This window comes from Trichosurus vulpecula, chromosome 1 (genome assembly GCF_011100635.1).
Source record: "Trichosurus vulpecula isolate mTriVul1 chromosome 1, mTriVul1.pri, whole genome shotgun sequence".
NCBI lineage: Eukaryota > Metazoa > Chordata > Mammalia > Diprotodontia > Phalangeridae > Trichosurus > Trichosurus vulpecula.
In genome coordinates, this window is record NC_050573.1 from 141,393,432 (window position 1) to 141,419,606 (window position 26,175).

At 33.1% G+C, this 26,175-nt stretch overlaps 1 protein-coding gene across 5 annotated transcripts in view; it reads right to left on the reverse strand.

Annotated features, from left to right (window-relative positions):
• Positions 1–26,175, reverse strand: part of RIMS2 (regulating synaptic membrane exocytosis 2) — a 544,900-nt gene that overhangs the window by 248,880 nt on the left and 269,845 nt on the right. For 3 of the 5 annotated variants that reach the window (XM_036741737.1, XM_036741739.1, XM_036741736.1), the window contains 3 exons: positions 20,149–20,328; positions 19,119–19,228; positions 18,311–18,343 (listed from right to left, as the gene is read on the reverse strand). In XM_036741737.1, the coding sequence (XP_036597632.1) occupies positions 18,311–18,343; positions 19,119–19,228; positions 20,149–20,328 (323 nt within the window). The remainder of the gene's footprint in view (positions 1–18,310; positions 18,344–19,118; positions 19,229–20,148; positions 20,329–26,175) is intronic. The other 2 variants (XM_036741740.1, XM_036741738.1) reach the window with 2 other exon arrangements.

A 26,175-nucleotide genomic window follows, 5' to 3' on the forward strand; every position in this document is an offset into this window, starting at 1 on the left:
TAGTTTTTCTGTGGTCACAAGATCTAAAATGTTTGATTCCTAATACATATGAAATTGTGCAATATGTCATTTCAAGTAGAAGGCCAAGTGACATGCTAAGTAAAATACAAAATTCTGTACTAAAGATTTACCAAAATTTGAAACTATTTGTGCTTTTTGTTACAACTTGCCAAAAATAATATAAAAGATTCCAGAAAATATCCACCAAGCTTTTTCTAAAGTCAAGATTTCTAGAATATTAATTTACACAAAATGTCTATAATATGCTTAATTGTTTTAAAAGGAAATATTACAATTCATAAGATGGCAAAAATGAGTAAAGAATTATACAACTCTCAAAGTAGAAAAATTAAGAATTAAGATTTTTTATGTGAAGATATTGGTTCCTTCCTTATTGCCTTAAAACATGTCCAAGTCATCCTTTCTTTCAAAAATCTTCATGGGACTATCTTCTTAAGCTATCCTTCTAGATATCGCCTCTCTTTATCAGTCAAAGTAGAAAGAGCTATGTTGCTTTCATTTGTATGCCTCTCATTTAGTCCTCAACACTTTGCAATATTGCTTCTGACCTCATAGTTTAACTGTCTCCAAAGTTACTAATGACCTCTCATTGGCCATTCTAGTGGTCTTTTGCCAACCATTCTTCTTTACTTCACTGTTGCATTAAACACTTTTTGACTATCTGTCTTCCCTTAGATATTCTCTCCTGTGTCTGATTTTTCATTGCTCTTTCTCTTCTGGCTTCTTGAAAATGAAACTCCATTTCCAGATTCCATATATTTTCACTGGCTGTCCCCCATGCATGGAATTATCTGCCTCTTCTTCCCTTCCTCTTGGCTTTTCTGACTTTCTTCAAGTCTCATCTAAAATCTCACTTTCTGTAGGAAGGTTTTCTTGGTCCCCCCATTATGCTAATGCCTTCCTTCTGTGATTATCTCCAACTTATCTTGTATATAACTTGTTTGTACATAGTTGTTTGTATGTTGTCCACCGCATTAAACTGTGAGCTCACTCAGGGCTGTGACTTTATTTTGCCTTTCTTTGGATCCCCTGCATTTAGCTGGTATTCTGCATGTAACAGGTACTTGATGAATGTTTGTCTTGACTCTCCCTATTTGGTGATCACTCTTTCTCAGTCTTCTTCACTGGCTCACTATCCATATCATGCCTAACACTGGGTATACACTAAAGCTTTATCAAAAACCTTCTTCTCTTCTCTCTCTACGATCTCCCTTGATGGACTCATTAGCTCCTCTGAATTGAATTATCACTGTTATTCAGATGGCTAACAGATCCATGATCCAGCATCAGTCCCTCTACTGAGCTTTAGTCTCATATTAAGAACTGCTTATTGGGCATTTCAAACTAGATGTTCAGCACACATTTCAAACTCAACATCCAACAAAATTCTATCTTCCTTACTCCTCAAAATTTCTCTACTTTTTTCAAAGACACTAATATTCTTCCAGTCTCTTAGGTTCATAATTTTAGTGTTATCATTAACTCTTTTTTCTTCCTATTCCCAACACCTATCTTTGGTTTTATATTTGTATACTTTATAGAGTTTGGCACATTTTAAATGCTAAGTAAATGTTTAATCATTCATTAAGTCATTCATTCATATCCAATCAGTCGTAAACTCTATTTCTCCCTCCATACCATTTTTCGAAACTTGCCCTTTCTCTCTACTCTACACAACTACCACTTTACTTCAGACTTTCTCATTACCTCTTACCTAGATTATTGCAATTGCTTACCTGTCTTCCCTGCCTCCAATCTCTCTACTCCAAAATATCTTGTATACAGTTTATCAAAGTGATTTTCCTTAAGTTCAGAATTGACCATGTCACCCTTCTATAAGCTCCAATGGCTCTGTATTGCCTCTAGGATAAACTATAAACATTTTGTTTTGACTTTTAAAGCCATTCAGAACCTGGCCATCTGCCTAGCCACATTATACATTACTCCCCTTCCATCTAGGCTAACCTTCTCTTCTCCAAACAAAGGAATCCATCTCTGTCTTCATGTCTTTTCAATGGGCATTCTCTATATAGGAATGATAAATTTCCTCCTCACCTCTGCCTCACAGAATCCCATTACTTCCTTTAAGAGACAGCTAAAGTATTTCCTTCTAAATCAAACCTGTCCTGATCCCTCCAACTGTTAGTTCCTATCTTCCCTATTCAACTACTTTGCATTGAGTCTTTAATCATTTTTCTGTATATGACATATATACATCTTGTCTCCCCTCATAGAATGCAAGCTCCTTGAGAGGTGTGTTTCATTTTTGTCTTTGTATCCCCATTGTTTGCGATACTCGGTACACAGTCAGTCAGTCAAGCAGCACATATTAAGCCCTTGCTATGTACCAGGCAATGAACTAAGCACTGGAGATACAAATAAAAAGGTTTAAACAATCTTGCCTTCAAAGAGTAGTTGTAAAGAGTCATCTAAATAACTAGATAAATAATAATATTGAGCAGAAGTAATCTTGACAGCCTTAGAAGCTGGAGGAACCTGGAAAGGCCTCTTGCAGAATGTATGATTCAAGCTGAGTTTTGAAGTAAGTGAGGGAAGCTAAGAGGCAGAAGCAAGAGAATTCCAAGCTCTTGGCATGGCAGCATGGAAGCATGGAGGCATGAAGGCACAGAGGCTAGAGATAGAGTATTGTGATGGAGGAATAGCATGTAGGTCAAGGTGGAACTGGATCTCAAGAGTGTGTGAACAGGAATAATGTGCAAGGAGACTGGAAAGTTTGGAAGGATTAAGATTATTAAGAGATTTAAATATCAAACAAAGAAGTTTATACTTGAGTATAGCAAGCACATGGTGCTTATGTATTGAACAATTGATATATATGTATAAATGGGTTAATTTGCAAACAGTTATGCCTACCTGCTAATAGGAAAACTGGATCTTTTTAATTCCAGAGAAATACTTGACTCAGAGCTTAAGAGATAAATAATTTTTTAAATAAATTTTCCCTGAACCAACATATAGTGTTTGAAGACAAGTTAATTTTTTAAGTAACCTCAACTTCTACATCTGTAAAATTAGGAACCAGGATTAGGTCATCCTTAAGGTTCTTTACAATTTTACAAGTAATGATCCTATGATTCTTTCAGAAGAAATCTAGCCCTTCAAGCTGGGGTATTCAGGAAAGGACCATCAAAAAATGTTGAATTTAATATCCACTTAAAAATAAACTACATGAAAAAGTTCATGGTGACATATACAGTTTTTTCATATTCTGGAATGTTCATGTTTGCTTATTATTAAGTTCATAATAGCAAAGGATTTTTTTTTAATTTTCAAAAAACGTCCGTAGTAGTTACTGCAATAGTTTAAGCAGCATGTAACAGAGACCTGAAGTAGAGGAAATGGAGAGGAAACATAAAAGGTACTGTGAAGTGAGAAGATAAATTCATCAGCAAACATTAATTCAGTATATGTGCTGGGTGATACATATGTGCCAGGCATCATGTTAAGTGCTGGTGATCCAAAGGCAAAGACTTCAAGGAACTTACATGCTACCAGGGAAGATGATATGTACATATAAAAGTCCATACAAAAGTTATACAAATTATATAAATACAAGGATAGTAATTAAAGTTGGCTTTATCTCACAGTTAGAATTACTATGTGACTATAATAAGATGCAATAAATGGTGATAAAAGATTATGATACCCACAAGTATATGTAATATACAACATTAACTATAATAATATAAAATTTATATTATACATGAGTATATAACATTTATTATATATAAATAATTTTTTAAAAAGCTGTCCAGTCTTGCTTTCATTAAGATTCAGAACATTTTCAGCCCAGGAAATTTATTCCTTTTGTGATTCACTTCCTTCTTGCAACTCATTTTCTGATTTTCATATATAGTCCCAAATTACTCTACTATTCTTCTAACTCAAGTTGACATGAATTAACAAAAACACAAGACACTCAAGACTATTTATGAAAAAATATATAATCTAGTCAACACAAATTTATTTGATGCTTTCTATATTTAGAACTCAATTCTGATTCCTAATCATGACTCATATTTACAGAGTTAAATTTGATTTATAGATAGACAAATAAACTTTTTTTCCAAATAACTTTAAAATAATTGCTTTTCTTCCAAGCACAGAGATCTATCATAATGATAACATATCATTATTATATTAAGAACAGATAAAATATAATAATAACAAAAATACCTTTAAATCCCTTTCAATTCCTATGAGGCAGATTAAAATATTAATCTCTTTTTACATATAAGAAATGTGAACCAAAGAGATGTTATACAGTTGGTTCACAGTCACAAGTTATTTAGATCCAGAACTGAGACAACTTTGCAAGGTGAAGAACATTTAATGACTGCATGCCTCACAGGCTGAAATGAAGCCATCTGAGGCAGGAACCAAGCTGAATCACAGATTCATAGATTTAGAGCTGTAAGGGACTCCCAAGGCCATATAACTTTAGGACTCAAGAAGTTAAGTTACTTTCTTAATGTCTCACAGATAGTGTACATCCAAGGTAGAATTTGAACCCTGGTCTTTCTACTTTGCCATGGAGGGTGGGAGGAAAGAAATGGTAATGGCATTTCCCAAAGTTTGATCTGCCACTTGAAACTTGGGGGATTTTGGTAAAAGGAAAGGGAGGAAGGTAAGGAAGAATTAGGGGAAAGAGAAGTGAAATAAAAGAAATAAAAGAACATAAAGAGGCATTATATGAAATGAGAAATTAGTTCCAAAAAAGAAAACTAGTAAAATTACCAGGGCAGAGGAGTTACAAATACAAAGTAAAGAAATGAGATGTTCCTTCTCTAATGATGCTTAAAATCTATCAGTACCTGTTTCAATGATAAGTGGTGTTTCTTTTGCAGCCTTCTTAACTCAGAAAAAAACTACCTTATTGTGAAAATGAATTATTCTCTAGTTATATAATTTGCACATTATACAAGTGATACAGTGGCTTTAGGTAATTTAAGCTTCTGAAATAGCTTATTTGACAGGTAGGAATGGCTCATTAGGCTTTTCATTTCAATAGAAAATTACCATCAAATATGTTTCAAGCAAAATTGTGTTAAACTTTGTAGTGTTTAGCTTCCAAATTCTGTAATATTCCATGCCTAGAAGATCTCAAGAATATTAAGAAATTGGCTCCCAACAGATTTGGAGTATAATTTATGAACTATGAAATCATCATTAGGAACTGGACCTGAGATTCCATTCATGTAGAGAACTCCCTATAACAATACATGCTACCATCTTCTTTGTACCTTATAGTCTCAGTTGCTTAGAGCACTAAAAGACATGCCCAGAAGAACTAGGTTATTGTAAAAGATAACAATAACAACCATAGGCATTTATAGCACTTTAAAGCATGCACAATACTGTATTATCTCATTTGAGCTTCACAACTTTGTGAGGTAGGCACTATAGATATTATAATCCCCACTTTACATATGGGGAAACCATATATGCTTCTGAGTTGTTAAGTGATTGCTTATGTTCTCATAGTAAGTGTTAGAGACAGGATTTATGGCTCCAAATCCAGTATTCTATCCACTACACCAAAAAAATAACAGAACAGACACATAATTTCTTCTTTTCCAGTCTACTGAATATGCAAGGTCACAGAGATACAAATTAACAGAGCTGAAATTCATACCTAGCACTTCTGACTGCATAATAACAGCTATGACAATTTCTTATCCTTACAAAACATAAGATTTCTTGAGGGCAAGGACTGTTATATTTTCATTTTTGTATCTCCATGACACAGTACAGTGCCTAGCACCTATGGGGCTTAATAAATGCTCACATACTGATGTGAATAAAATTGTCAAGGGAGAAGAGAGAAGACAGCTACTGAATAGTCATAAAAGGTTCAAAAATAGAAGAGGATAAAGTAACACCATAACACAGGGTTATGAAACTGGGTAATAGGAAAACAGTGATACCCTTAACAGAAATAGGGATGGTTAAAGGAGCAAGTTTAAGGTTAAAACAGAATGAGTTCCATTTTGGACAAGTAGAGATACCTACAGGACATCTAAGAAGAGATGTGCAGAAGACCACTAAAAGTGCAAAACTGGAGTTCAGAAGACAGAAGGGGAGAATATATAATGAGGAAATAATATGCATAGAGATAATAATGAAAGTCATAGGAACAGATGAGCTAATCAACAGAGAAAGTATAGAAAGTAAAGGGGGGCTAATAAGAGAATCCTTGTAGCATTCACACTAAAGAGATGGGGGATGATTAATCAAACTATACTGAGAATTGATCAGGAAAGGAGGAACATGAGAAAAACAGTGTCATGCAAGCTAAAAGGAATGTATTTCTAGAAGTAAAGGTAGAAATCAGGGATGATGAGGGCTGACAGAAGGTAATGAGATTTAGCAATCAAGAGGTCATTGATAACAGTAGAGAAAAGAATATATTTAGGTAACAATTATGCAAAGCAAAAGACCTGCATAAGCCTACTAATCGTGATCAAATTTAATCTGTATATAGATTACAAATAGCATCATGACATAGTGATAAGAGTGGTGGACTTGGAATAAGAAAGTTCTGGTTTAAATCCTGCCTTTGCACGACGATGTATATGCTAAATCAAATTCTTAGTGTCCTAGGAAATTCTCTAAGACAATAAATTACAGCTGAATTGCTGATCTGTCTTATGATCTGTCTTACCACACCAGAAGTTTCCTCTATCATCAGATCCAGATTTGGCTCACTTCCACCAAAGGAAAAAAAATGTACTGCAGGATTGTACTGTTTACAATTATGACAGAAGTTAGTCCCAAATATTCACATTAATTACTAAATTAATTTAGCCAGGCTTTCTCCAAAATCAGTAGTAAAGAAATGGAAATAATGTAAAGCAAAACAAATGAAGGCTTAATTAACATATTTGTTACTGAACTCTATAATTAGTTTTATTTTCTGTCTATTTTAATTGCAATTGATTAACAAATTTTAGGTTAAAATAGCTATTTTAAATGTTTTGAAAATACATCATTTTATAATGAGGAATGAAAAAGAATGGTAATATAGCATTTTTATAAATCCTTGATGGTCATTTAAATGTGATGGTCATTTAGCAACTCTTTTCTCCAAAATATGATTTCCTGCCATGATTACTTTTAAAGCAAGTTTTTTTAATCTTCTTGGTAGGGTTCCATTAATTTGAAATTTGGGATGGATTTTTTTAAGAATGCTCTGTTCAGAAACATGACAAAAGGAAGAAAGAAAAATGATCTATACATTTATATCAGGAAAATGACTCAAATTTCAGACAAACAGCATCATAACTTTTGAACATTAAGCTTTACTACAGCTCAAAAAAGAAAAGTAGCTAAAAGCATTATAAATATTGATATATAGAGTATACACACACTATAATGAGAATCAAAAACTTGCCTTTTTTCCCATTAGCTGGTAGACTTGACTGTTTTTCCTCATTATCTTTATAACATTAAAAACATACAAGTGATTAATATTTAAGCTCACAAACTAAAAATACCACCACAAAAGATGACTCCACACAGTATGAAAACCAATCCATGCACTGAGTTTGGCCTTTCACACACAAAATCAGACACACTTGCTACTTACACAGGCAAGCAGTAAAAAAAAATGCAAAGCTAAATGAGGTTCCTTTATTGACTTACTTTGAAAGACTGAAATTATTTTATATTACTAATTATTATTAGAAAGGTTTAATTTTCAAGATAATCATAATTGATTAGTATGCACACTTGCCTTTTCTTTCATTCACTGATGGACTTTGCTCTTTTCCCTCATCTTTATGAAATTAAAAATAAACAATGGAGATGATTTTTTTTACTATTACTGGCTTCATCATCAAGCTAAAAACACAAAGGGTGACTTTACAGAGCTTATGAAAAAACATCTTTGTATTGTGTATAAATTGTGCTATTAATGTGCAAAAGAAGAAAAAAAAAATAAAGGCACAAAAAATAAAGACACAAGAAAACAGGAAGAAACTGACTGTATGACTTAGTGAAACTCAGTTAGTGACTGTGACATTCTAGAAGATTATAAGAGCAGAGTTATCCTGATAGTACTTTTAGATTAGCACAGAAAAATAATAAACACACTATACATTAGTCATAAAATAACAAAACTTGCCTTTTCCCCCATTAATAGATGACTGGTGATTTTCGTCATCTTTGTGACATTAAAAACAAGCAATTATAATTAATACTGGATTTAAGTCTGAAATATCAAACTATGCACACTATGAAAAAAACTTTACCTGTGAAACTACAGGTAGAAAACAGCATGGTTCTCACACAACTGTAGAGAGGATCGCATATCATACAGACCAATATGCATCTCTATTCATAATGAGGAAGTTACATAGAATTATTGGCTTAATGAAATTGCTTTTATGATTACATCTGAATTATCTAGAAAAGTGAATGTGAAAACTATTAATTCAAACCAAATCAGAATTTGATTTGAAAAGGGTTTTAATTCTAAAATGGCAGTTAATAAAATAAATTTCAGAAGTATCTAATATTATTCTTTAACTATGCAACACTAAATTTCATTAAATGTCTCATTTTATGGATCTGATAGAATATTGGCAAAACTATGCTAGAGATGACTAAGAATAGAAAAATCAAATTAATTTATTCCAAACCACTTAGTGCATTATTATGTTAATGCGTTTAGTAATATTTTAATGGCCAGAATTTTTATGCATTTCTTAGGTGCCTATCATCCTAGTATAAATTAAATCATGGAATGAGGATAAAATCTATTAATTTCTAATTTATTAATCATTTTCTATTTTCTAATTGTTCAAATAATACTAAAAAATTAAAAATTCTCTAACCAGGTTTTAAACTATAGAAAGAGGTTAGTCGAGAGACATGATAGCAGATTACAAATATCAGAAGGATCATTGCATCATAGAATGAGAGTTGAGTGGATTTTGCTGGTCACTTCGTCCAATTCTCTCATTTTCAAATAAGAATACTGAGGCTGATGTTTAACGACTTGCCCAAGATCACTCAGATTTATTAAATGGCAGAGCCAGGATTTGACACCCAGGGCTTTGATTCCAAATTCATCACCTTTCCCTATGCTTTATCTTGGCTCTCCTTTGATGTTAAGTTGGAGTTAGAGATTAATACTAGTTGTCTTTCCTATCTTTAAAACATAAAGATCAGCTAAAAAAAAAAGCTTCTGGGAAACTTGATAGTCTCCAAATACTTAGAGTAATGAAAATCTGTGGTAAAGGGAAGAATCACTATATTCCATCTTTTTGATTTGTCACTAATCATCACTAACAATGATAAGAAACGAAGGCGGGTCTGTAATGCACACAGACAATGGAGGATAGCAGATGCAAAGGAAGAAAACTACTATGATACCCATTAAGTGTTCAAAGACCTAAAAGAAGACCTATAAGCAAGGTGGATAGATCCTTTTTGGAGGATTTATGAGAGAATACGGACAAGACAATGATACTGTTTGCAATCTGAAAGTCAAGGAGATACACTGAAATATTGAAGCATGTAAATTAATGTCAATTTTGGATAAAAGTTAAAGAAAATGCCTTGTCTTTCAGGTTAATTTAACATGATAATTTACTTAGAGTAGCTAATATTATCTCCATTTGAACAGGTACAAAAATAGGTAATTAATTATAGAACTAGTTACTAAGTATGCCATGTTACACAAAACTTCTCATTTTATCTTGAAAAGTAACCTGTGCTGTTGTTGAATTTTTATTGTTTTCAAATTTGGAGTGAAAATCATGTGAAATTGAGTTGAAACAGAGCTAAAGCACTTATTTAAACAATGGTCAAAACAGACCTGCCTTGACCTCTTCCCCTTGTTTTTTTTCACCCAGCTCTTCTACATCCTTGTTTTCTTCATTAAGTTCTGCATTTACATTAATGAAAATAATAAGAGAAAACATATATGTTGTCACTTGAACACACACACACACACACAAACACACATACACAATACAGAGAAGTTAGACACCCTAATAAGAAGCCTTTTTCCTTTTTTCCAAGTGAATACAAGACCTTAGAAATATTCCTTTATCATCTAAATTTCTGATGTGTAGCAGATACAGATAGTATTATTGCTCTGTTATTATACAATAAAACTACAACCTTGAAAATGTAATAATTATCTTCATTAACAGGCAGATGGTTGATGGTCAAAACAAATGAAAAGATCAATGCATTTTGTTCTAGGCTTTTCACTTGTAGCTCCACTTACTCCCAGACATACCATCATTCCAAAATTCCAAAAACATATGAAGTCACTTTAAATTGCCAATTTTTAAAAGCTGAGTTTCAAAATAACTACAACTGAAAATATGAAACAAAATAAAATGTTGGTGGAAGAGCAAATGAAATATTAATGTAGCTTTTCCATATACTTTAGTGTATAGTAATACAGTAAATTTGAAGTAAGATCAACTTGAGGAAAATAGAGTTGAAGCAAAATTGAAACAGAAATCTAATGTACCTAATAATATTTTTGTTACCAGATGCTATTTCCCTTGAACAAAGATAAGAATCCTCAGGGGCTTTTACACTGATGCATTTGAATATGCATTTTAGAAAAGTGTAATAGTGTTATATACACAAGTTAGCAAAGGTATGTAACAATCATACTGATTCTCACTTTCCTGACAAGGTGACATAATATAAACAATATAACTAAAGACTTAAATGGAACTGCTTTGATCCTCTGGACTTATCAAAAATATTTTAATTACAATTTTTCCAAGTCAGTATTATTAGTCATATTTTAGTTCAGAAAACTGAGGCATTCATTTTGACTGCTTTGCTTAAGAATATATATGCCTCTAACCACTGAAGATGTTAAAAATAAATGTGAATGTTCCACCTAATAACATTAGTTCTTTTCCAAACATTTTAATTTGAAGTCTGTTAAATCTAGACTTGTTTTTATTATTGTTTTCCTAAGTTATTTAAATGCCAGTGAATATAGAAATTTTCAAATATTCTACATTCAAGATACCCCTCAAAGTTGTAAAACTACAAATCAAAAAAAAAACTCCTTACTAATTAGAATCCAATTAACTGCAAACATTAAGTAGTGAGAATTTAAAACTATTTTTATGAAAATAGTGACATAATCAGCAATTTATTCTAAGCAACTTCACCCTGACATCCTAAAGTATAAATGATCTTTGGTTCTTAGAATCATAACCCTGAAAAATCTCCACCATTAAAGAACAATTACATATGTTCATTATACATTAGAAGTAGAAAACTATTTTACCGTATCATGGAAAGACTTTGAAAAACAAGAAATGAAATTAAAAAGGTTTCTAGTTAATCTTTGTAAGACCAATAATTACCATTTCCTTCTGGTTCTCCTCCTATTTCTCTGACCAGTCCTTCCCAGTTAACTTTGCTGGATCTTCATCTAGATTGTGTAACCTGTTAGCCATTCCTCGGTCCTGTGCTCCCTTTTCTTCTCAGTGATCTTACAAACTCCACTGGATAAAATTATCTCTAGGCGGATAATTTTCTGTTCTATTAAATCTAGCCCTATCCTCTTCCCTGACCTTCAGTATCACATCTCCCACTGCATATTGGCCAGCTAGGAGGTACAGCAAATAGAGCACTGGGCCTGAAGTCAGGAAAATCCTAGTTTAAATCCTGCTTCAGACACTTGCTAGCTGTGTGAACCTGGGCAAGTCACTTACTCTCTCTGTTTGCCTCCTTTTCCTCCTCTATAAAATAGGTTTATAATGGCACCTACCTTTAAGGGTTGTTGCAAGAAATAAATGAGATAATTATAAAGTGTTTGACACAATGCCTGTCATGTAGTAATTGCTATATAAATGTTAGCTATTATTATTAGTGATTATTATTGATTGGACCTCTCAAAGTAAGTGTCTGATACACATCTTAGACTCACTATATCCAAAACTAAACTCATTTTCTTTACCCCACAACTTTTTCTTCTTCTTAGTTTCCCTGTTACTGCAAGGATACCACTATCCTTATAGTCATGCTATCTCACAACCTATGTATCATCCTCAATTCCTCATTCTCCCTCATACTTCATAACCAGTCAGCTGCCAAGGCCTTGTGAATTCTACCTTCATAATCTCTTGTATAACTCCTTTTCTGTATTCTGACATCCTGATACAGGGCCTTATCACCTCACAACTGAATCATAAGAATAGCTCATTGTTTGGTCTACTTGTTTTAAGTCCCTCTCACTCTAGTCCATCCTCCCTTTGGCTCTCATTATCTGAAAATGTAGGTCAGACCACGTTACCTGAATATTCAATATACTCCAGTGGGTCCTTATTACATCTAAGATTAACTATAAAACCCTCTGTTTGGCTTCTAAAACTCTTCATAACCTTCCTCTTTCCAATTCGCTGACATCCTACTCTTTCCAAGTACTCTGTGAACCAGTTACACTGGCCCTCTTAATGTTCCTCACACAAAATAGTGCAACACTGAACTCTGTGCAGTATCACTGGCTGTCCCTCACACCTGGACTTTTCTCCCTCCTTATCTCCAACTTCTGGTTTCCCTCACTTCCTTCAGATCCAGATAAAATCCTACTGTCTTCAGGAAGATCTTCCTTATCTCCTTAAAGCTAATGGCTTCCTTCTGTTGATTATCTCTAATTAATATTTTTGCACATTACTGTATATAATATTTCCAATATATCTTATTTTTGTTTTCTCCCCCATTACTTTGTGAGCTCTTTAAGAACAGGGGCTGGTTTGGGGTTTTTTGCCTTTATTTGTATTCCCAGTAATTAGCACAATACCTGGCACATAGTAGATACTTAAGTACTTAGTGATTTGACTTCTTGGAGCACACAGTAGGCACTTAATAAATGTCTCTTGATTAATTGATTTGACTGTTAAAATACAGGATATTCCAAAAGTCTTAGTGTAGTTAAACATAAGAGCATAAAAGTGCACTGAAATTTTGGGGGCACTCGATATAATCCATTTTATTTTTTATGGTGTTATTTGGTACTTGCCCTATTTTCAGTCTCTAACAAATCTTTCTTTTTAACTAAAGAAAATGTTTATGCTGTAGAAGGATGAGGCTTCTGTGGTGCATTTAAACAAGTAATTTAAAATCAAAAAATGGGACATGAACAAAGGAAATGTTTTTGACCTTTCTCTGTATCCCTAGAATTTAACACAGGGCTTGGCACATAGTAGGCATTTAATAAATGCTTGTTGACTTGACCATAATCCTACAAAGACACAATCATATGGTTTCTACAACTTTAAAAGACCTCAGTCTGATTCTAATAGGGATTGAATAACCACATGTCAAGAATCTTATAAAGAACATGATTACTGAAATAATGGTGGAGTGGAGGAGGGAATTCTCTATATTCAGTTGTTGAAATGAAGCTAAAAACACATTAAGAAAAGGAGAAAATTTTATCATTATATTAAAGAATAAGTGAATTAATATCTAATTTTTCTGCATAAATGATGGTAACAGAGGAAGTAGCTAATTGCCCATATGAGGAATAATGATTGACCTTTGATGATGGGCTAACCCCCTCCACTACCACTCTCAAATAAATAAATCCTTTACTACTGATATGAGAGTTTAAATCACAAGGGAAAGGGCCCCTTGATTCCTCACTCACACCACCCAACCTACTTAATAATTCAATTTGTTACCAAGAACTGTCAATTTTAGCTTCCTAACATTTCTTCTTTTGTCTGACAATGCCACTACCCTGGTACAGTCTGTTATTACCTCACACTTGGACTATTGCAAGAACCTGCTGGTTTGTCTTATAGTCACAAGTCTTTCCCCAATTCAGTTGATCATTCAGCTGTCAACATGATCTTCCTGAAGTACATCTGACCACACCTCACTCCCCCTCCCCAAAACCCTTCAATAAAACTCCAGTGGTTCTCTGTCACCTCCAGGATCAAATATAACATCCTCTGTTTGTCTTCAGAGCTCTTCATATCCTATTCCTCCCACCTTACCAGTCTTACACCTTGCACACTCCCAGTCCCCATACTCTGTGAGATCCAGCGACAGCAGCCTCCTTGCTGTTCATTGAACAAGACACTTCATTTCCCAAATATGGTCATATTCTTTGGATGTCTCCTATGCCTGGAATGCTCTCCTGTTCTATCTCTGCCTCCTGGCTTCCTTGGCTTCCTCCAAGTCTTCCAAGTCTCAGCTAAATTTCTTCTTTCTATAGGAAGTCTTTCCCAAACCTCCTTAATTATGGTGCCTTCCCTGTGAATTATTTCCTATTTATCCTATACATATCTTCTTTGGACATAGTTGTTTGAATGTTGTTTTCCCTCTTAAACTGTGGGCTCCTTGAGAAGAGGGACTGTCTTTTATCTTTCTTTGTATCCCCAGTGCTTAGCATGGCACAGAGCCTGGTATATAATAGGCATTTCATAAAAATTTATTGACTGAGTGACTCATTCATTTTTAGTTGGAGGCCTCCCTTGTGTACAAGTTATGGAACCTTAATTTATTTGACCTTAAATTATATAGTGTTACTTTCTAATGGTAAACTACACATTAAGAGTAAAACTACTTTTAGAGGTGAATTAGCATAAATTAACAAATTAATTTCCCACTAAATCATAACTCAGAGCACTATTTTATTACTATGAGGATGTTAATAGCAAACATTAATTTAACCTGTTAGTTAAAAATGTGTCTTAAGAGTTGTTAATTCCTGTATAAGGCCATTTATGATCTTGGGTTGTTAGTATTCTTTTCTTCCTGAAATTACTTTATATAAATTTATATACTGGAATTTACTTATCTATGCACTCTATATCTCCACCATGGATTGTAAGCTCCTTGAGGGCAGGGATTATTTCATTTTGTCTCTATATTACACATAGTTAATGTTTTAAAATGTTGCTCAGTCTGAGTTGAATTGAATCATATATGTAGATTGAAAAATGATAGATTGACTGCCCAAGATACTAAAAAACAAAAGGTGGTCTAAATGATTTGGGTAGATCCTCTGAGAAAGAGTTATAGACAGACATGGGATTGGAATGGAGACAGAATGATATGTCAACAGAGGGAGTACTGATGCTGAAGAAATTGAAATGAATTAAACAAACATTTATTAGGCACCTATTTTGTGCAAAGCAGTACAAAGTATACTAGGCATTAGAGGTACAAAAAACAAAATGAAAAAGTGCCTTCAAGGAACTTATATATTCTACTATGTCACAACATACTGTGCATAAGCCTTTCAAAATTTCAAAATATAAAGCACAATATGTAAACTGAAATTTAAAAGCTTTTAGTGACCAAAAAAAATGTTCATTAGCAAGGAGTATGGTATAGTAAAAAAGACTTCTGGATGCAAAGTTCAAAGACCTGGTTCTTTTCCCACCTTTGACACTGTTGTTTGACTATGGGCAAATTCCTTACCTTCTCTGGGCCATGATTTCCTCATATATAAAAAGAGGATAATAAAATTTGTATTATGTACTTTACAGAATTGTATAGGAATATATGACATAATATTTATAAAACACTGAATATCTTGAGGTGATACATAAATATTGGATATCATTGAACAGAGGTTCACAATTACCTTTTTAATTTCCTATTACCTGCAATTCAGGTCTACTTTATCAATGTTTATTCTGAACTAGCACAAATTATTTCATATTCTAATACCTAATTTAAAGGCAGGAAAGTGATATGTATAGGTAAATCAGGGATGAGATTGTTGCAACTCTCATAAGGAAACATTATTATGATTAATTATTTCTATAAGAAATATCACAAGTACACAGACAATAAAATACATTCTTTTAGGCAGAATATTTTTGAATGCAAGTGATCTTCAAGGAAATTTCATTATAGTTTAAATTCTATTTGATAGCTATGTAAAATAACAATACGGGGAAATCCCAGATGAAGACAACTAAATATGAGAATTCAAAGTAAATCTGTGTGTAAATATATCTTTGTGTGTGTATGTGTGTATGTGCATGTGTGTGTGCGTATATGAGATGAAGTGCAGTAAAAGGCAATTACTAACATTTATACAGCATTTACTATGTGCAAGGTATTCTACTAAGTGTCTTTCAATTATCTCATTTAATCTTCACAACAACCCTGTGAGGTAGGTGCTATTATAATCCCCAACTTGATAGATGAGGAAACTGAGTTAAATGACTTGCCCAGAGTCACATAGCTAGTAAGTGTCTGAGGCCAGATTTGAACTTAGGGAGATTAGTCTTCCTGACTCCAGGCCTGGCACTCTATCTACTGCATGATCTAGCTGCTCCCTCCCCCAAACACATTTCTTTACCAGTCATAATTTTTGACACTACATACTAAATGTTTATTTTATAAAAATGACTAATTGTAAAAAGAAAGTCCTGGAAATCTCATTAGAGACTCAGCCCATCACTACCTTTCAATATAATCCCACATCCAGAAAATTTTAGTGATTCATTTTTTTTAAAAAATATATATGTGATCAATTTTCAAAGCATTGTTACTCCTTATATTTCAATAGTGACTATGTATAGTGTGAATTAATATTAGAAATGGAATTTTCCAAGGTCTTTTAGAGATGATTTGAAAGCTTATTTGGGAACTTCGTTCAACAGAATACTCTTCAGAGAGAGAAAGAAATACTACTATATATATGTACATATATGTGTGTGTGTGCGTATACAAACATACATATATGTCTGGACTTGTGATTTTATCAGTATAGGGAACTCTTGGAGAGAAAACCCCTCTGCAAATGTAAATCAGCCACTGTTCTACAATTTTTAGAGTATTTCTCGGGAAACTGAGAAGTGAAATGACTTGCCCATAGTCATATATCTAGTACGCATCAGAAGGTAGACTTAAAAACAGACTTTTCTAACTCCAAGGCTAGCCTACATATATACTAAAACACATTGCTTCCTCCCTCTCCCTTTCCTACTACCAGTCTTTCTGTCTCTGTCTCTCTACGTATATATGTATATATATACACACATATATATATGTACTCAATACATACATACACACATATGTATGCATACACACATACATATATTTATAAAAGCAGTCTTTCTAATAGAAAGGCCTTTTAAGTTGGCACTTTCAGGTCCACAGTATAACTTTGGCTCTTAGTATCTTAGATTTAGAGCTAGAAGAGACCAAGAAGTAATTTAGTGCATCACCCCCATTTTAAAGATAAGCAAACAGAAGTGCAGAAAGTTCAGTTGAGTTAGCCAAAGTCATGAGGTAGCAAAGTCAGGATTTGAATCCAAGTCCACTGATTTCAAATATAGCACTTATCCCACTATACAACACTGGTTTCCATTTCTGCACAACTTATTCTTGTTCAAAAATAATGTCCCTATGGTAACATTTCAGACCACTAGTCATAAAAGCACTGACATGCATATCCACAGTATCTACTTAGAAGTAAGCACAAAAAGTCAGTTAGCCACAACAAAATCACAAACTAGTCCACAAAATGGATATTTAAATACAACATACTCATATTTTATTATACTTGTTCTTCATAAATTATCAAGATAAAATTGAAAATCCTAAAAATATTTCCTAAGTAAAATTATTCCTTTTAATAGCACTTTCTAACCACCTGTAACACAGCTTTTCTCCTTTCAATAAGTATTCTTAATTAAGAATACCTTCAGTCTCTTTATTACTAGAGATAATTTCCTATCTTACAAGAACTGTATAATATCGAGATGATACTATTTATGTAAATAAATTTCACTCATTTCTAACAAGTTCTTTTTTCATGTTACAATAAAGTATTGATAAAACATCCACCTAAAATTTAGCTTTTTATATTGCTAAACATTCTATGTGCATCAGGAAAATTGATGCAGAAAACATATGCTAAGGCAAAAAGTTTTTTTTTATTTTATTTTTAAATCCAAATTTGATAACTGAAGTAATATGATAAATACTAGATGAAATATTGATAACATACATTTGAAGTAAATATAGACCCTCAATGACATAAACACAGACTGCAATTGATATCTTTGGTTAAAGTCTTATTCTAAGCATGGAATTCTGATTAAAAGTGAAATTTATTAGAGGAAAAACCTGTTGGCATTAATGCAAATTAAAAATACTTAACTATATGCCATAAAATAATTTTACTAAACTAATAAAAGTCTATACAATGAAGGAACATCAATTGCAGTTGGGTTTATTTTTGCTTACACAGCCCCCCAAAAAAGGCTTTCAGCACAAAACAAACCCTCCTTTATGTACAGACCTTCATAAGGTTCTATCTCCTTGTCTCCATTGTCTAGGGAAAATAAAACAAAAACAAAACAAAAAAGGGAACCAAAGCACAGGGGTTAAAAACAACAGAAATATATAGAGACACAGTATGCATCTTCTCAAAAGGAAAATAAGTACATGGGCATTTCAATATATTTTGCAAGTTACATCCACTAACCAAATGAAGATTTCTGAATCATTTAATAAACAAATGAGTAAAGATGCTTTATTATTATATTCTATCTCCAAAAATGTCTTTTAGTCAAGAATTTATAGTGTGTGGGTGTCATGTATATGTGTGTATAAATAGTGGTCCTTATGCCAAACTCTGATAGCATTAAAATATCAGTACAACATGCATTTTCATTATTATGTTAATTATTACCTTTTTCTGATATTCCAGCTTTGAGAAGGTTCACCATAGTTGTGCATCAGCTAATCGTCCTTTGCAGTTGTATGAAAATTGATTTGACTAGTTACTTCTTGTAACTAACAACAAGTATTCAAATTTATTCATAGCAACAAAACTATCATTCAACTCATCCTTTAAGAATATTATCCATGTCTGCCTTTTTCCTATTTTTGATGCCTTTAAAATCTTCAAAATGATCTAAATAGGAAAATTTATGTAGCCTATAGTAAATGAAAATATTTTGCAAAAATAATGAATTGTATACTAATACAAACATAAATGATGATAAAGAACATTTAAAAATTAGGGCAAAAGGGTAAAGAAAATCTTTATTCACCTTAGAATCCAATGGCATTTCCTAAATGACATAATTTGAAATAAAACTTACTTCTCTCCAAGGTCCCCTTTGGCGGGAGCTGTGGGAGCTGTCGTCCCCTGCGTCCTGCCACTGGAGTACTTGATGGGCTTGTTTGGACAGACCCAGTACGAGGATGAGACCTACAACATATATTGATAAGAAAAACACCTAGCATGAATACTCAATACAAAATAAATGTGAGATTTTTTAATGAATTTGGTACATATGATACCTTTATTAATGATAATTTAAAGAGATTAGCTGTAGATTAAAAAGAGAAAACACTATCTAAAAGGAAAATAAAATAAAATAATGACCAATATCTAAATACCAAAAGATGTTAATATAGTTGTGTGTTGATATGTATACATACATACACACTCACATGCACACAAACTAGTACAGCAAAGTTAATGGAATTACTTTTACAAAATTAACATCCAAACTAGATGAAAGCAGAAAGAGAATTCTGTAGCTCAGAAATGTGGTGATGTTTTATTTTTCTTCCTAGCTGGCTCCAAATCTACTCTATCTTTCCTCTGTTTTTTTGGTCCAAACAGATAAGCAGGCTCATATGAAATAGATTTCATTTGTAAAATAATTCGGAAACTTAGAATAAACCAATGAACAATTTAAAATGTAGTCAGATAAGATAAGTTAATACATAAAATTAATATCAGCATGAGAAAAGTTTAAGAAAGCTTCATTTGATGTTATTATGATCCATAAGCGATGTCTAATGGACACAAACAATTTCTCATTCTGTAGGAGAAGAACATGATGGTTATGATATGCTTTATGTGGGAAATTACCCAGGACTCCTGATAAATGAGAAATCACAAAACAAATGTAGTCAAACAGTTAATAAACAAATTACAATGGTAGCTACACACTATTATATCCACTGAATATAAATAGTGTGTTTACACTGAAGGGGTTAGTATCTATTACTACTGGTGATCAGCCAAAGATGATAAGAGATACCAATTAGCCACTGGGAAAATAAAATGGTGTGTTGGAGGGGCAAAAGGGAGGTTAGTCTGATTGATTTGTCTTTCACCTCGATAAGGCAGGTGAAGGAGGGGCAGATCTTCCGGTCATTAATGAAGGCATCGACCTCATGAGGTTTGTATCAGGACGTTCAGTGGATCTGGAGCGGGAGGTGGTCCGCTCTAGGACAGGCCGTTGTTCTGTTGATCTGGATCTGTGATATGGCTGTCTATCTGCTGCTTCACAATTCCTGTAATGTTAGTCAAAAAGCAGCTCAGTTGACCTTTAGCTCTTCTTCTTTTTGTTAAATTATGATGCATCAAACTGATTTTGAGAAAAGTCACTGTTAAAAGTTATGGAGTACATAAAGAGGGAGCTACTATTTTTTTCACCATCTTTGAGCAACCTTTAGCTTCTGAAGAGCATATAATGATCCAAGTTCTGCCTTCAACTAAATATCGCAAATTTGACTGAAGGTACTAGAAGTTGCTTAGGCATAATAAAGGGTAACAACTAGTATTTGCTTCTGAACTCAATTTTATGGATCATTATCTACAATATTTCAAAGAGTTCAGTGATAGCACAGTCCTTTCCCTAACATCTTCCAAGGGTGGGCTGGGAAGGAAAAGAACTATATATACATTATTTTCCAAGTTGCTAAAGTAAAGTAATCAGTACAGCAACAAAGTTATCAAAAGTCATTTGGCATAGTCAGAATATACTGATGAAATCTGAAAGTTCTACATAAGTAATCAAATTATGGTTATGAAAAAGCAACATGGCCTTTCAGAGGACCTGACTAAGTCTGAAAGTCATGTTTATGCATGAAGTCATAGCTATGCAATTCACACTAAAATAAACAAATAAATAAATAAATGAAACTAGTCAGTTTGTGTCAGCCACAACTTTTATCAAACACTGCAATCACATCAAATATAGGGTAATTTGGTAAGATTATTATGTGTCATTGGTGTGCTGCTTTTCATATGATGAAGTCTGCTTGGTTATATATAAAACCAAATCCAGATTCTAATTTTTGTCAAAAGTCATGCGCTATAAGCTTTTTGGTGCCAACGTCACAACAGCTCAATCTGTTTTTACACTACCAATAATAGCATATTTGGGCGTAGAACAATGTATAGTAGAATCCTGTTATAATATGGCTTATTTTTATACACAGGTACAAATTCATAAAGATTTGAAATTAAATCATGTCCCCAACAAAAACCTGCACACGATGAATTGTAGAAGTAGTACTGTAAAAAAGTCACACTAACTACGAATTCTTTCAGTCGTATATACAGTAATAAATGCTGTTAATCTGAAATAAAGATGAGGGAAAAGTCTCCCTAAAAGTAATGATATTTATAGAATATATTTTTACAATGAGAAATTAAATGATTGGTATGAAAATATTTTTTCTGCACTACATTTGTATTAGCTAACATTAACACTCAAAAAGTCATTATGTTGACATTTAAGTCAACTTTGTTATACTTTAAGTAAAAATGTGTCAAAAAGAGATTTAATTTTTTAATCTTTGTTAACCTACTAAACTAGTAGTATTTCTCCTAAGATCAACGCAGTGATTTAAAAGGATGAGAGGGAATAAAAAGTGTTAATATATAATCATTAAATAGCAACTTCCACCAATATCATTAGCTCTGTCAAAACATTTCAGGGAGTTGGTGCCATAGAAACAATATCATATGCTGGGTTTGGAAGGAGAGGGAAATGAATTGGCAAAGGATCACTGAAGTGGGACAGGGAAGTAGGCACTGTAGCATGACTGAACCCAATCAGATAGAGCAGAGTGGTGGGACTGAGTAACAATCCTTTAATAACTTAGTGAGAGGTGTTATCAGTTGTGGGTGAGAGGTGATATCAGTTGTGGCAATATTATGAAGTGCATGTCTACAACAAAAAAAGTTATTTAAATTAATTTTTAAAATAATAATTTTTTACAAAAGAGAAACAACTGCAGGCAGCTTCTTTATGCAGAATATTAAAGATATTAAGAAAGCTATATTTATAAAATAACACTTTAGGACAAACATTTAGGACAAACATTTCTTTTAAAATGCTAACTTCACTCAATTTATAATTTTTACATAAATCTCTTTACATGCCTTTCCTTCAATTAATAATAAGTAGGTTTAAGAAAATTAAGTTCTCATATACTTCTTTAAAATATGCAAACTTAAAAGTTTAATTTTGTGTTTGTAATAAACATGCCATATTTACATCTCAGGGTATTATTAAAAAAAAACCAGCTATAATCATTCTGTAACTGAAGAAACAATCACATAATGGTTAGGAAACTTGCATATGTTTTATTAGTTTCACTACATTGTATAAATTTTTAAATGTCATCATGGTACTTGAAATGAGGATCAAATTGTTTAACATATTTAAAGCATTCTGTACATCTTGAAGCACTATGTAAATCGTAAATATAATGAAAAAAGTAACAGAAACCTTAAGTACCTCCTCCCATTAAAATAGAAGACTACAGTCACAGAGCATCCTGTGATAGTGTTCATGATTAAGGAGAGATCAAAAGGGATAACACAACTGAGACTCAAAATAAAAATTTAACAGGTAATATGATTAATTCCACATTTTCTTATACATGTATACACATTTCACCACACCAAAAATAGAAGATTTTGGATAGCTAGCATGTTCTTGGAAGGTTTTTTTTTATTTTAATTGAACTTGAGGAAAAAAAAATAAAACATGACACTGTTCCCACACAATGGGATTAGAATAGCCCCTAGATGGTGGCAAAGAACTGGAAATTGAAGGGATGCCCATTAATTGGGGAATGGCTGAACAAATTGTGGTACATAAATGTAATGGAATATTATTGTGCTATAAAAAATGATGAGCAGGCAGAAAACCTGGTAAGACTTCAGAAAAACCTGGAAAGACTTATATGAACTGATGCTGAGTGAAGGGAGCAGAACCAAGAGAACATTGTACACAGTTACGGCCAAAATATGTGATGACTAACTTTGATAGACTTGGCTCTTTTCAGCAATGCAAGGTTCTAAGACAACTCCAAAAGGCTCCTGATGGAAAATGCTATCCACATCCAGAGAAAGAATTATGGAGTCTAAATTCAGATAAAATCGTATTATTTGCTCTTTTTTGTTTTGATTTGTTTCTTCTTCCTTGTGGTTCATTTCATTGGTTATAATTCTTCTTTGCAACATGACTAATGTGAAAATATGTTTAATGTGAATGAATGTGAATGTATATGTAGAGCCTATAACACATTGCATGCCCTCTTGGGGAGGGGGAGAAAATTTGGAACTCAAAAGCTTGTGGAACTGAATGTTGTAAAGTAGTGAATAAATAAATATATAAATAAATAAATTTTTAAAAAAAGAATAGCCCCTAGAAAGTTAAGGACATAGGCTCATTACAAATATTGATGACTACCTACCAGTTAGTTAGGTTCACATTCAGTTTTCTTTTCAACAAGAAAGCAAGAAGTCAAGCTGGGCAACGGTGCAAGGACCTAGGTGAGCTAGAGAATGAGCAAGCCTCCACAAAACTCTTGAATGAGCCCCAGTTCACAAACACCAGCATTAGAGTAATAGAAATCAAGGAGTAAGACAAAGTAAAGAAAAACATTATGACCAGAACTGGGACAACTTTAATATATGTAGGTTTTATTAATTAATATCTTGCTTAAAAAGTATTTCATGTAAGTTATTTACACAAAGATTTGATAGCGCTTTACAGTCTTATTTTTCCAATAGTATAAATTTCCCTTTAGCTATTGTATTACATTTCTGATTATTCTAAACACCATCTGAGCAAAAAAATGTAGGCTATTTATCTTGCGTTAGTGAATTTGTACAGCTCATTGACATACATATTAAAATAGTGTATAAACATAAAACTGAGAGGGATAGCTGATGTGTTTGATGCCAAAATCAGGATCTAAATAGCTCTCTATAGGAAGAAGAAGTTGTAAGACTGGAGATCTAGTTGGCTGCATTTTAGAGAGAATAATCCCTAACTGAAATGCATCCAGCAGAAGGAGGATAGTAGTGACCCTATACAATATACCAAATAGAAATTCAAAAGGCATTGGATATATTGTCCTAGAGAAGGCAAGAATTAGAGGAAGGAAATGAGATCAATAAATGCCTTTAAATATTTGAAGGCTTGTCATGTGTGAGATATTAATTTTGGTCTGATCAACCCATAAAAGCTGAATTGTGAACAAAAGATGTAAGCAGCTGCAGAGAAGTCAATTTTGAACCAACCTGATTCATTTATTATTTAGGATTTGATTGTTAAGTCTCCATGTGATTCTGTGTCTTTTGTTTTCCACCCTGAATTGCTTACTATTTTAATTGCATTATATTCTATACAAATATGTGTAATATTTCTGTCTTTTTACATTTATCTGCAATATCTCTTTGTCTTAATCCATGGTCAATTTTTGTTCCATATGGTATGGAAGAATAAGTATATTCTTCAGCAGTCTTTCTCCAGCAATTTGTTTAATTCTCTATTTCATATTTTATCTGTGTATTAGATTTGTCCAAATTGAAATAATCTACTATTATTTTGGTACTATCTCTATGTTCTTGTAATTCAGTTCATTTTTTTTCCTGCATGAGCGTAGATGCGTTTGGAATATAACTAATATTTATGTTGGTTTGTGTTCTATAGTTCCTTTCAGCATAAAGTAATAATTTTGTTTATCTCTATGTTATAAAATTTTGGTTTTGCATTGTCTGATAACATGATTTCTACTCCTGTGGTTATTTATTCAACTAATGCATAATATATTTTGTTCTAGTGTCTCATTTTGATTCTTGGTATGTCTTTGCTTTTAAGTGTGTTTTCCATAAGCAACAAATTGCAGGATTTTGTTTTTTTATCCAATTTGACATTAATTTTACTAGATTGCTGAATCCATTCACATTTGAAGGTATGAGGTAAGTCTATCCATTTTTATTTTCCATTTGTTGTTAATATTGATTTTTTCTTCCTAGCCTTCCCAGGGCTAATTCCCCACTGGTCTACCTTCTGCTCCTGTGAAGTGCCTGGGGAAGTCTACACAGTCATTAGCCAGGACTCCCATGGTAGAAATAAAGCCAGAGAAACATAGGTTTGGCTCTACAGTCAGTAAGGAGGATTTGAACTCCAAGTGATTCAGACTCACAACCAAGATTTTGTCCTTGAATCCTTATGTTTGTTCACCCCACATATACAATCAGTTGTCAAATCATATCATCTCTATCTACCTTCACAACAAATCTCATATACATTCTCCTCTTCCTACTCATACAACCACTATCAATATAGATTCTCATTACTTTATGTCTGAATTACTGAAATGATCTTCTGGTTGGTTTCCCTGCCTCCAGTTTCTCCCTATTCCAGTCTATCCTCTATTCAGTTGCTGAAGTGATCTTCCTAGAGTTCAGGTCTGACCATCACCTTCCCCCTCCCACCTAATTCAGTAAACTTCAGTGGCTCCCTATTGCAAATATAATACTGTGGCTTTTAAAGTACTCCCTAATCTAGTCCTTTAATATATGTCCCAGCTTCTTAAACTTTACTACCTTGCAGATTATCTAAAATCCAGACACATGCCCCTTCTTGCTCTTCCTTACACAGGACAGTCTATCACCAATTAGGCACCTTTTCACTAGCTGTTCCCTATGCCTTGAATGGTTTCCCCCCTCAAGTCTATGTCTCAGATTCCCTGGCTTGCTTCTTTCAAAACTCACCTCATATCCCACCTTCTGCATGAGATGTTTCCTACTCCTTTACTCTCCCTCCACCCTCTGCTAAAACCTTCCCTCTGAAATTAAACTGCATGCATATAGTTGTTTGCATGTTTTCTCACTCATTAGAATGTGAGCTCTTTCAAGGCATGACCTATGTCTTTGCCTTTCTTTGTATCCTCAGTACTTATAGTGGTGCCTAGCACACAGTAGACATATAATAAATTATTTTTATGATGATGAACATTAATAATTACAATTATATAGTATACTACTTCATTTTAGTGATCTTTTCTTAGCAATTGTTTTCATGGCACACTTCTTCACACCCTATATGT